The 12,500-nt window shown below is 42.4% G+C and overlaps 1 protein-coding gene across 1 annotated transcript in view; it reads left to right on the forward strand.

Annotated features, from left to right (window-relative positions):
• LOC306928650 (dachshund homolog 2-like) overlaps positions 1 to 12,500 on the forward strand; it is a gene marked incomplete at its 5' end in the record, with an annotated part of 34,284 nt that overhangs the window by 17,177 nt on the left and 4,607 nt on the right. The window contains 4 exons of the mRNA XM_079508920.1: positions 5,304 to 5,461; positions 6,220 to 6,367; positions 6,845 to 7,000; positions 8,411 to 8,476. Of these exons, the coding sequence (XP_079365046.1) occupies positions 5,304 to 5,461; positions 6,220 to 6,367; positions 6,845 to 7,000; positions 8,411 to 8,476 (528 nt within the window). The remainder of the gene's footprint in view (positions 1 to 5,303; positions 5,462 to 6,219; positions 6,368 to 6,844; positions 7,001 to 8,410; positions 8,477 to 12,500) is intronic.

The following is a 12,500-nucleotide window of genomic DNA, read 5'->3' on the forward strand; positions in this document are numbered from 1 at the left end:
TATTATTTATTAATACCCAACACAAAAATCTTAAATGTCACATGATGCTCTCTGGTTTTAATGGGTTTTTAAACACTTTTACACAAAACAGATTTGATCACAGTTTGTACCTGCACAATCACCATCAATCAATCAATCAGTCAATAATGTTATTATGTTATTAGAAGCAATTTAATCTCATTGTCTTATATGCTGGTTTATTCACATTATTGTGTTGATCGCTGTGGTTGTTTTAAAATTATGCTTTATGATTTTTTTTTACGATCATTTTTTATTTAATTATATAAATAAAAAGAAGGAAAGGAGATAAAAATGAAAAGTAATATGACAATAAGATTGGAAAATGTAGAAATAATAGAAAAACTAGGGGAAAAACAGATGGAGAGAAAGAAAGACAGATGGAGAAAGAGAGAGGGAGAGAGAGACAGAGAGAGAGAGAGAGAGACAGAGAGAGAGAGAGACAGAGAGAGAGAGACAGAGAGAGAGAGAGAGAGAGATAGGTGAAGTCTTAGGCCTTCTCAAACAAACACATAAATAAAACAAAGACAAACTCGCTGGACCTTTTATTCCCTCCTTTTAAAACCAAGTCACATTAAATATTCATGAACAAAGGCTCTTTATTGGCTGAAACCATAAAACGAACTACATATGTCCAGTGTCAAAAACCCACCACACATACAAAAAAACACATTTTAACAAAAGAAGAAGGGAGTAAAAAGAAATGGATTGAAAAGGCCTTTCGTGGAAAGTAAGAATCCATTTGATGGTAAAGCTTTTAGAAAGAGCGAGAGAGAGAGAAAGAGAATATCACTTATTTGCCGTTTGAAGAGTTTGGGCTGGTAATAGCACAGACAGACAGACAGACAGACAGACAGACAGACAGACAGACAGAAGGACATATTTTTTTGCTATTACAGTTACCTGCTTTATACTGTTAGTCAGATATGCCTGAAAGTCGGGATATGTTAGTAGACACCTTTACAAACACATTGGGATATGTTAGTAGACACCTTTACAAACACATTGGATATGTTAGTAGACACCTTTACAAACACATTGGGATATGTTAGTAGACACCTTTACAAACACATTGGGATATGTTAGTAGACACCTTTACAAACACATTGGTGGGATATGTTAGTAGACACCTTTACAAACACATTGGTGGGATATGTTAGTAGACACCTTTACAAACACATTGGGATATGTTAGTAGACACCTTTACAAACACATTGGTGGGATATGTTAGTAGACACCTTTACAAACACATTGGATATGTTAGTAGACACCTTTACAAACACATTGGGATATGTTAGTAGACACCTTTACAAACACATTGGGATATGTTAGTAGACACCTTTACAAACCAATGTGGGATATGTTAGTAGACACCTTTACAAACACATTGGATATGTTAGTAGACACCTTTACAAACCAATGTGGGATATGTTAGTAGACACCTTTACAAACACATTGGATATGTTAGTAGACACCTTTACAAACACATTGGGATATGTTAGTAGACACCTTTACAAACCAATGTGGGATATGTTAGTAGACACCTTTACAAACACATTGGATATGTTAGTAGACACCTTTACAAACACATTGGGATATGTTAGTAGACACCTTTACAAACACATTGGGATATATTAGTAGACACCTTTACAAACCAATGTGGGATATGTTAGTAGACACCTTTACAAACACATTGGATATGTTAGTAGACACCTTTACAAACAAGACACCTTTACAAACACATTGGGATAGTTAGTAGACACCTTTACAAACCAATGTGGGATATGTTAGTAGACACCTTTACAAACACATTGGATATGTTAGTAGACACCTTTACAAACCAAGGTGGGATATGTTAGTAGACACCTTTACAAACACATTGGTGGGATATGTTAGTAGACACCTTTACAAACACATTGGTGGGATATGTTAGTAGACACCTTTACAAACACATTGGGATATGTTAGTAGACACCTTTACAAACACATTGGGATATGTTAGTAGACACCTTTACAAACACATTGGGATATGTTAGTAGACACCTTTACAAACACATTGGTGAAGAAAATTCTTGGTAAGAGATTTATTCCCAGATTTTATTAATCTGGGACTATTGTAAATGTCTATTGAGTCATATCCAACTGCTTCTACCATAGCAGGTTGCAAGCACAGTGTAGAATTATATAGCATACAATGGAAATTCGCACGCACGCACGCACGCACGCACGCACGCACGCACGCACGCACGCACGCACGCACGCACGCACGCACGCACACACAAACACACACACACACACACACACACAGTAATTTGTCTTGTCATGTTGCCACGGGTAACTAACCTTGCCTGCTTGTGTCTCTTTTCCCAAATTATAATTGTGTGTGTGTGTGTGTGTGTGTGTGTGTGTGTGTGTGTGTGTGTGTGTGTGTGTGTGTGTGTGTGTGTGTGTGTGTGTGTGTGTGTGTGTGTGTGTGTGTGTGTGCGCACATGTGTGCGTCCGTGAAAAGTGTAGAACTTAACATTGTTGCGCATAACAGTTCGCTAGTTCAAATCCTGAAAAGTGGGTATATCAGTTAGAACACCTTGATCAAAGCACTTAACAATCCGTTTGCTCAGCTGTTCATTCATCAACAGTTTGACTGTGGTTGTACTTGGCAGCTCCCATTGTCTAACAGTAAAACACTGTGGTTGTACTGGTCAGCTCAACAGTAAAACACTGTGGTTGTACTGGTCAGCTCAACAGTAAAACACTGTGGTTGTACTGGACAGCTCCCATTGTCTAACAGTAAAACACTGTGGTTGTACTGGTCAGCTCAACAGTAAAACACTGTGGTTGTACTGGTCAGCTCAACAGTAAAACACTGTGGTTGTACTGGTCAGCTCAACAGTAAAACACTTTGGTTGTACTGGGCAGCTCCCATTGTCTAACAGTAAAACACTGTGGTTGTACTGGTCAGCTCAACAGTAAAACACTGTGGTTGTACTGGTCAGCTCAACAGTAAAACACTGTGGTTGTACTGGGCAGCTCAACAGTAAAACACTGTGGTTGTACTGGTCAGCTCAACAGTAAAACACTGGTTGTACTGGTCAGCTCAACAGTAAAACACTGTGGTTGTACTGGTCAGCTCAACAGTAAAACACTTTGGTTGTACTGGGCAGCTCCCATTGTCTAACAGTAAAACACTGTGGTTGTACTGGTCAGCTCAACAGTAAAACACTGTAGTTGTACTGGACAGCTCAACAGTAAAACACTGTGGTTGTACTGGACAGCTCCCATTGTCTAACAGTAAAACACTGTGGTTGTACTGGTCAGCTCAACAGTAAAACACTGTGGTTGTACTGGTCAGCTCAACAGTAAAACACTGTGGTTGTACTGGACAGCTCCCATTGTCTAACAGTAAAACACTGTGGTTGTACTGGTCAGCTCAACAGTAAAACACTGTGGTTGTACTGGTCAGCTCAACAGTAAAACACTGTGGTTGTACTGGGCAGCTCAACAGTAAAACACTGTGGTTGTACTGGGCAGCTCAACAGTAAAACACTGTGGTTGTACTGGGCAGCTCAACAGTAAAACACTGTGGTTGTACTGGGCAGCTCAACAGTAAAACACTGTGGTTGTACTGGTCAGCTCAACAGTAAAACACTGTGGTTGTACTGGTCAGCTCAACAGTAAAACACTGTGGTTGTACTGGGCAGCTCAACAGTAAAACACTGTGGTTGTACTGGGCAGCTCAACAGTAAAACACTGTGGTTGTACTGGGCAGCTCAACAGTAAAACACTGTGGTTGTACTGGTCAGCTCAACAGTCAAACACTGTGGTTGTACTGGGCAGCTCAACAGTAAAACACTGTGGTTGTACTGGGCAGCTCAACAGTAAAACACTGTAGTTGTACTGGACAGCTCAACAGTAAAACACTGTAGTTGTACTGGACAGCTCAACAGTAAAACACTGTAGTTGTACTGGACAGCTCCCATTGTCTAACAGTAAAACACTGTGGTTGTACTGGACAGCTCCCATTGTCTAACAGTAAAACACTGTGGTTGTACTGGACAGCTCCCATTGTCTAACAGTAAAACACTGTGGTTGTACTGGACAGCTCAACAGTAAAACACTGTAGTTGTACTGGACAGCTCCCATTGTCTAACAGTAAAACACTGTGGTTGTACTGGACAGCTCAACAGTAAAACACTGTAGTTGTACTGGACAGCTCAACAGTAAAACACTGTAGTTGTACTGGACAGCTCAACAGTAAACACTGTAGTTGTACTGGACAGCTCCCATTGTCTAACAGTAAAACACTGTGGTTGTACTGGACAGCTCCCATTGTCTAACAGTAAAACACTGTGGTTGTACTGGACAGCTCCCATTGTCTAACAGTAAAACACTGTGGTTGTACTGGACAGCTCAACAGTAAAACACTGTGGTTGTACTGGACAGCTCAACAGTAAAACACTGTGGTTGTACTGGACAGCTCCCATTGTCTAACAGTAAAACACTGTGGTTGTACTGGACAGCTCCCATTGTCTAACAGTAAAACACTGTGGTTGTACTGGACAGCTCCCATTGTCTAACAGTAAAACACTGTGGTTGTACTGGACAGCTCCCATTGTCTAACAGTAAAACACTGTAGTTGTACTGGGCAGCTCCCATTGTCTAACAGTAAAACACTGTAGTTGTACTGGGCAGCTCCCCAGTGTGAACAGCACAGTACTGTAAGTGTATGAATGGTAGCTGAAAGCAGCACCATGACCAGTCAGCCATGACAGGATGAATAAAAGGCTCCAGGTTTGAACCCCAAGATCCGCCTCGGAAAAAAAACATCAATTATTAAGAGAGCTGTCGCTTTTCTAGTGTTACAATATTCAAACGCAGTTATGATTTATTGTCGTAATCCAACTGCCGGGCTCAACAGAACATGCCTTTGTTTTATCTGTTTTCACACTTCACGCACACGCACACACACACACACACACACACACACACACACACACACACACACACACACACACACACACACACGCACACGGACGCACAGACGTAAACAAACAATAAACACAAACACACATAGATACATATGCCCACATGAACACATACAACTGCATTTTCTGAAAGTGTTTGGGTTGTGAAGCTTGAAATCAATTTGTATTTGTTGTCACTTCAAGCTGTGCTAGTTGCCGTGTGTGTGTGTGTGTGTGTGTGTGTGTGTGTGCGTGCGTGCGTGCGTGCGTGGGTGTGTATGTATATAAATATATAACATAATTTTCTGTGTCTTCTTGTTTGCAGACGATGTCCAATTGCCCCTCCCCCTTCTGAAACCCACCTATGAGAAGCTTCCACTCACCTCTCAACCCCTGTCAATCAACCATGCGAGCCCTGCTTTTGCTCCGTTCCTATTGGCCGAGGGGCTGTCATCAATGGAGACACTGCTTACTAATATACAGGTAGGTGAAGGAGGCGGAAAGAAAGAAAGAAAGAAAGAAAGAAAGAAAGAAAGAAAGAAAGAGAAACTGAGAAAAAGCCTATAATTCATGTCTAAGTGGGGCAGAGCACAGACCTGGTAGGACTATAGATACAGTAGCCAGGTGTGCTGTGGTGTTCTGCCCTCCTCTGGCCAACCAGACTTCATCAGGAGTTACACTTTTTGTCACATTTAGAAACCTCTAATCTCCACATTTAAACTTGTTGTGTTTTTCTTTGTTGTAAATGAATGCCCTACTTGATCACACTACAGCCTCACACAAAAGTATGAGCTTGTAGATCTGCTAACTTTTGCCACTTTTGAATTTGAATGCTGAAAAGTAACATGGTGTCAACCTGGGAAACAAAAAATGCATGTTCAAATGTAATTACTGGTAAAAGACAAGAAATGCAGGTAAAATGGATCATGATTCTGTCCCTAACATTCCTCCTTCAACATAGTGTCTCCATGTGTTTATATGACTGTCCAATAGCTGACTTGATGGAAAACGTTTAACCTACAGTAAATCCCTTTGTCCCTTCTGTGTATTTAGAGCTTGCCTGTGCAAATTACGGTACGCTCAATGACAGTGTGTGTGTGTGTGTGTGTGTGTGTGTGTGTGTGTGTGTGTGTGTGTGTGTGTGTGTGTGTGTGTGTGTGTGTGTGTGTGCGTGCGTGCGTGCGTGCGTGCGTGCGTGCGTGCGTGCGTGCGTGCGTGCGTGCGTGCGTGCGTGCGTGCAGGGCCTGCTGAAGGTGGCCGTGGAGAATGCCAGAGTTCAGGAGAAACACAGTCAGAATGAACGTAAGGAGCTGAAACTGGAGCTCTACAGAGAAAGAGAGATCAGAGAGAACCTGGAGAGACAACTCAACACTGAGCTCCACAGCAGAGGTGAGGCATTGTTACGTACTAGAATTATCGCGTCTAACGCTTTTTTCCAATCTACTTGTAGGTCGGCTATTTTCTGTGAATGTTCCCCCCAGAATATAGGGATGCTACGATACAAGTGGTTAAATCCAGACTAAACACTCTTATGTATGAAACATCTCATCTACATCAATATTGAATTGATTGAGTTAATCAACACTTTTTGATTTTTAAGTTGTGCTTTTTTTATTCATTTTATTTTTTGAAATTCCCATTGCTTGATTTCAGTATAGTGTGTGGGTCGTTTGTGTGAATGGTTTGTGGGGTGAGAGATGATTTGACTTGAGAGAGCGACCTTAGGAAGTAACTACTACACAGCAGTGACTTATACCCCCCACCCTCTCTCTCTCTCTCTCTCTTTCTCTCTCTCTCTCTCTCTCTCTCTCTCGCTCTCTCTCTCTCTCTCTCTCTCTCTCTCTCTCTCTCTCTCTCTCTCTCTAGTGTCCATCCAGAGGAGACTACGGAGGGAGAAGAAGGCCAAGAGGAAGTTACAGGAGGCGTTGGACTTCGAGGCTCGGAGGAGAGAGCAGGTGGAGCGTGCCCTGAAGCAGGCCAACGGCTCCCCAGGGGAGCTCCACCGCAGCCTCCCACTGGACGGTGAGGAGGCCACCGTATACCCCCACTACACCAAGTGGTTACCCAAAGTGGGGTCCGGGGACCCCCAGGAGTCCTTGAGAGAGTTCCAGGGGGTCCCCAGCTAAATGATAGTTTGGAACCAAATGGACCCTTATGGCTCTGTAACTCTGAGAGTGTACAAATGGAACCAAATGGACCAAGAAGGTCCAAATGTTCAGAAAGGGATCTATGATGTCAAATCAAAGAAAAATGTCCCACGTATGGTACATCTATCTATGAATGCACCATGTCTATGTACGTCTGTCTGTATGTGTGTACGGGTGTATGGCTGTAATCCATGTAACTCGAGAACCGTTCGCCCCCACCGACTTCAAATTCGACACACATGTTCCACACCCCCACAGGGAGTGCAGTGCCCGGTGTCGAGTCGGTCGGACCCACGGTTGTCCAGAACCGCCACAAAAGGCCTCTGCCCTGCTGTGCTCTGGACAGGGCCCCTGCCCCTGGCCTGTTCTGACATCACAACACTCCATATTTGGGCATGCCTGACACAGAACTCCAATTATATGAATAAAGGGACACAGAGAGACAGATCCAGAAATCTATTTATGTCCACACACAGGGAAAGCATACAGGAACACAAATATTTTAGGTGCAGTAAAGGTTACATTCACAAACTCATGGATATGTCCTCATGATATAATACACATGTCACTTAGCACTCCTTGGGCACAAGCAGTGGCAGCTCCGCCATAAAGGGCAGCAGAGATGGCACACTTTGCCAGCCTTGCATGCCTTGTCTTTGGGCGAGCATCCCAAGTTGTCGAAACCCTCGGACAACCAGTCCGTGGGTATGTCCTATAGGCTGGATCACCATAGGAAACAAAGTTCTTAGTCTTGCACTGTTGCTTGGTGTTAAAGCAGGCATGTGCCTGGAAGTCCATCCATTGCTATTCAAGGGTTAGTCCGACAGCGGACGGATATACCGCTGGAAGGCCGCCGGGTCTATATTGCCTCTCTTCCCAGTAAGCTGTTCATGGGAGGGGCCGCCAGGTAGCGTTGACTGTTGGTAGATTCCACTGGTGAATAGTGCCTTCTCGTACGCAAGTTACATAGTCCACAGAAATTGCAAATGCATCCATGCACCTACTACATTGACGATGGTAGTTACAACGGAGCAGTTTAACGTCATGCCCAGGACGCACACACACACACACACACACACACTGCTCATTTATTTATTATTTGTTAATGTAGTGAGAGTGGTTGCAATGGTTTACAATTCATTAAGCTTCAATTGCACATAAATATCCAATAATTCCCCCAATCCGATGGAAACCAGTAGCTGCTACTATAACATTGTGAGGCCAGCGGCCCCAATATTATGGACAAACTATTTGTGGTGTTTATTATTTAGTGTATATTTTTCAGACGCTGTTCTTCCAGAAAACGAGGTGGAGAACAACGCTAACCAACAAGAGAACTCTGTGGCACAAGGTATATATATTATATATGTAATGTATATCAGTATAGTATAGCAAATTGTACAGTACAGACACCTGTTTATGTATAGCTGTTGTGTATGTATCATCCATCAAATGACTGATATTCATATCAATTACGTACTCTTAGCAAACTAATTTGGTTATATAATAGTGGGTGGGTGAGTCAAACTGACTGGGCTAGATGGGACTACACACCTGTTGTGCATTGAACTGATGTACATATAGGATAAATCACAGCCATATCATCTGTCCTGGTTCCTTGTGTGGCTAATGAGGCTATGATTACAACTAAAGGACCGTAGACATGGCAACAGCATGTTCCTTTCGGCCTTTGAGCTGTTCACATTGGCCAACGTGAACAGCTCCATGTTAAGCCATCTTAGACGAACTTCTATATTACCGCAAGCTTTACAGAATAAAACAGTGCTGATTGCCATGCTGTGGTATATCAACTGAAGCCAAAACGGTATCATTACAAAAAAACTGGTTGGACGTAGCGCGTGGAAGGAACACGTTATTCCAACCAGTTCCCTGTCCCCGCCCGCCATCAGGAGCCCCGGCTGGCCAGGGGGAGGCAGTTTAGAGACCAGGATTACTGCATGTTTTTTGTGAGGGTATACCTACCCTGTCCCCTATCGTTTTATTATTTTAATACAGTAAATAACCTCCAACAATTTTCATTTAACCTTTCGGTGAACAGGTGATCTAAAGTAAGGATAATGAGAAATGAATTATATGAAAATTACAAGCTATAATTTTTTCATTTAAATCGTGTGATTGATCATGTAATTATGTGATTAATTTTGGTGTCAGGCTGCGTTACCATGGTAATATCATCATCATCACAACCTTTCAAATACAACGGTCCCTTTGTTTACATCAGCAGTTCAAAGTGTCCCATAAATGTGAGAAATGGACATTGTGATGAGCGTTTTCCTGGTCCTCACAATGAGAAGTGGTTGTTTTATGGTTAAAAAGGATTTTAGAGATATGTTTACAATTAGTAAAATATTCAGATGATTCAGAGGTTAGGTCTAGGGGTCTAGGCCTGATTTATGCTTAGTTGCAAGTGCAACACATTCGAATGTGAGCTTAGTCGTACACCTGCTATTTTTGGCTGTAGGCTTAAGGATAAAAATAGCAAACCATTGTAGAAATGGCATTATAGAATCACAATACAAACGTGTGTGTGTGTGTGTGTGTGTGTGTGTGTGTGTGTGTGTGTGTGTGTGTGTGTGTGTGTGTGTGTGTGTGTGTGTGTGCGTGCGTGCGTGCGTGCGTGCGTGCGTGCGTGCGTGCGTGCGTGCGTGCATGTGTGCGCGTACTGTAGATGGTGATAAAGGTCAATCAGTGACACTGCCATGCTCCCATAATCGCTTTGTTTCCAGGCGACTGACCAATGACAAACAACTCCCCCAACACACACACGCACGCACGTGCATACACACACACACACCCCCCACACACACACACACACACACACACAGTGAGAGTCTTGTCTCTGCCCTCTCCCAAATCCTTTTGTTTTTTCACAACATACAGTATGCTCACAAATGCTTTCCAAAAATGTTACAAGATGTTTGTTAAATAATAATTATTATTATAATAAAGAAGAAGAAGAAGAAGAAATAATAACTCATCTAATACATAATTAGTTTATGAATTCATCAATCCGTAACACTAAAAATGATTGATGGCAACAAATAAATCAATGACATTTAAAATGACTGGAGAGCTTTTAGATTAAAAGAGTTATACCGATTTTTTCATTGTAAAATGGATCATTTAATTGTTGGCAATTAATTAAGTCAATCAATGAAGGGATTCCTGCTGTAATACATGCGCAGACATGTGTGTGCGCACACACACACACACACACAAGTTCATAGTATATAAATTACTGTCAACATCGTAATATTGTAAAGTGGACACACTCTCTCTCTGTGTCTGTGTCTGTGTGTGTGTGTGTGTGTGTGTGTGTGTGTGTGTGTGTGTGTGTGTGTGTGTGTGGACTGTGAAATTGAATCAGCAAAAACAATCACAAAATACAGATCATGCAAAACAAAATGCCTTACACACACACACACACACACACACACACACACACACTATCTTTGCTCTAAGTAGAGTAAACATTGTTGCGTGTGTGTGTGTGTGTGTGTGTGTGTGTGTGTGTGTGTGCGTGCATGCACGCGCACGCGTGTGTGCGTGCACGCACATCTTCCCAACTGACACATTGATAATAAGACACATTTATCAAAGGACAGAAAGAGAGAGAGAGTGAGAGATGGGGGCCAAGAAAGAGCGAGACAGCGGGACAGAGAGATAGAACGTCATCAATGAATCCTGTGGAGATTCTTCACCGTCATCAATTCTACCAATACACATGTTCCGTTCCATTCAGTACACCTAGTTCACTGTAAAACCAGTGTTCCATTCAGTACACCTAGTTCACTGTAAAACCAGTGTTCCATTCAGTACACCTAGTTCACTGTAAAACCAGTGTTCCATTCAGTACACCTAGTTCACTGTAAAACCAGTGTTCCGTTCCATTCAGTGCACCTAGTTCACTGTAAAACCAGTGTTCCATTCCATTCAGTACACCTAGTTCACTGTAAAACCAGTGTTCCATTCCATTCAGTACACCTAGTTCACTGTAAAACCAGTGTTCCATTCCATTCAGTACACCTAGTTCACTGTAAAACCAGTGTTCCATTCCATTCAGTACACCTAGTTCACTGTAAAACCAGTGTTCCATTCTGTCCGGTACACCTAGTTCACTGTAAAACCAGTGTTCCATTCCATTCAGTACACCTAGTTCACTGTAAAACCAGTGTTCCATTCTGTCCGGTACACCTAGTTCACTGTAAAACCAGTGTTCCATTCTGTCCGGTACACCTAGTTCACTGTAAAACCAGTGTTCCATTCAGTGCACCTAGTTCACTGTAAAACCAGTGTTCCATTCTGTCCGGTACACCTAGTTCACTGTAAAACCAGTGTTCCGTTCCATTCAGTACACCTAGTTCACTGTAAAACCAGTGTTCCATTCCATTCAGTACACCTAGTTCACTGTAAAACCAGTGTTCCATTCAGTACACCTAGTTCACTGTAAAACCAGTGTTCCATTCAGTACACCTAGTTCACTGTAAAACCAGTGTTCCATTCAGTACACCTAGTTCACTGTAAAACCAGTGTTCCGTTCCATTCAGTGCACCTAGTTCACTGTAAAACCAGTGTTCCATTCCATTCAGTACACCTAGTTCACTGTAAAACCAGTGTTCCATTCCATTCAGTACACCTAGTTCACTGTAAAACCAGTGTTCCATTCCATTCAGTACACCTAGTTCACTGTAAAACCAGTGTTCCATTCCATTCAGTACACCTAGTTCACTGTAAAACCAGTGTTCCATTCTGTCCGGTACACCTAGTTCACTGTAAAACCAGTGTTCCATTCCATTCAGTACACCTAGTTCACTGTAAAACCAGTGTTCCATTCTGTCCGGTACACCTAGTTCACTGTAAAACCAGTGTTCCATTCTGTCCGGTACACCTAGTTCACTGTAAAACCAGTGTTCCATTCAGTGCACCTAGTTCACTGTAAAACCAGTGTTCCATTCTGTCCGGTACACCTAGTTCACTGTAAAACCAGTGTTCCATTCCATTCAGTGCACCTAGTTCACTGTAAAACCAGTGTTCCATTCCATTCAGTACACCTAGTTCACTGTAAAACCAGTGTTCCATTCAGTGCACCTAGTTCACTGTAAAACCAGTGTTCAATTCTGTCCGGTACACCTAGTTCACTGTAAAACCAGTGTTCCATTCCATTCAGTACACCTAGTTCACTGTAAAACCAGTGTTCCGTTCCATTCAGTACACCTAGTTCACTCTAAAACCAGTGTTCCATTCCATTCAGTACACCTAGTTCACTGTAAAACCAGTGTTCCATTCTGTCCGGTACACCTAGTTCACTGTAAAACCAGTGTTCCATTCTGTCCGGTACACCTAGTTCACTGTAA

This window comes from Electrona antarctica (assembly GCF_951216825.1).
Source record: "Electrona antarctica genome assembly, chromosome: 8".
Lineage (NCBI taxonomy): Eukaryota > Metazoa > Chordata > Actinopteri > Myctophiformes > Myctophidae > Electrona > Electrona antarctica.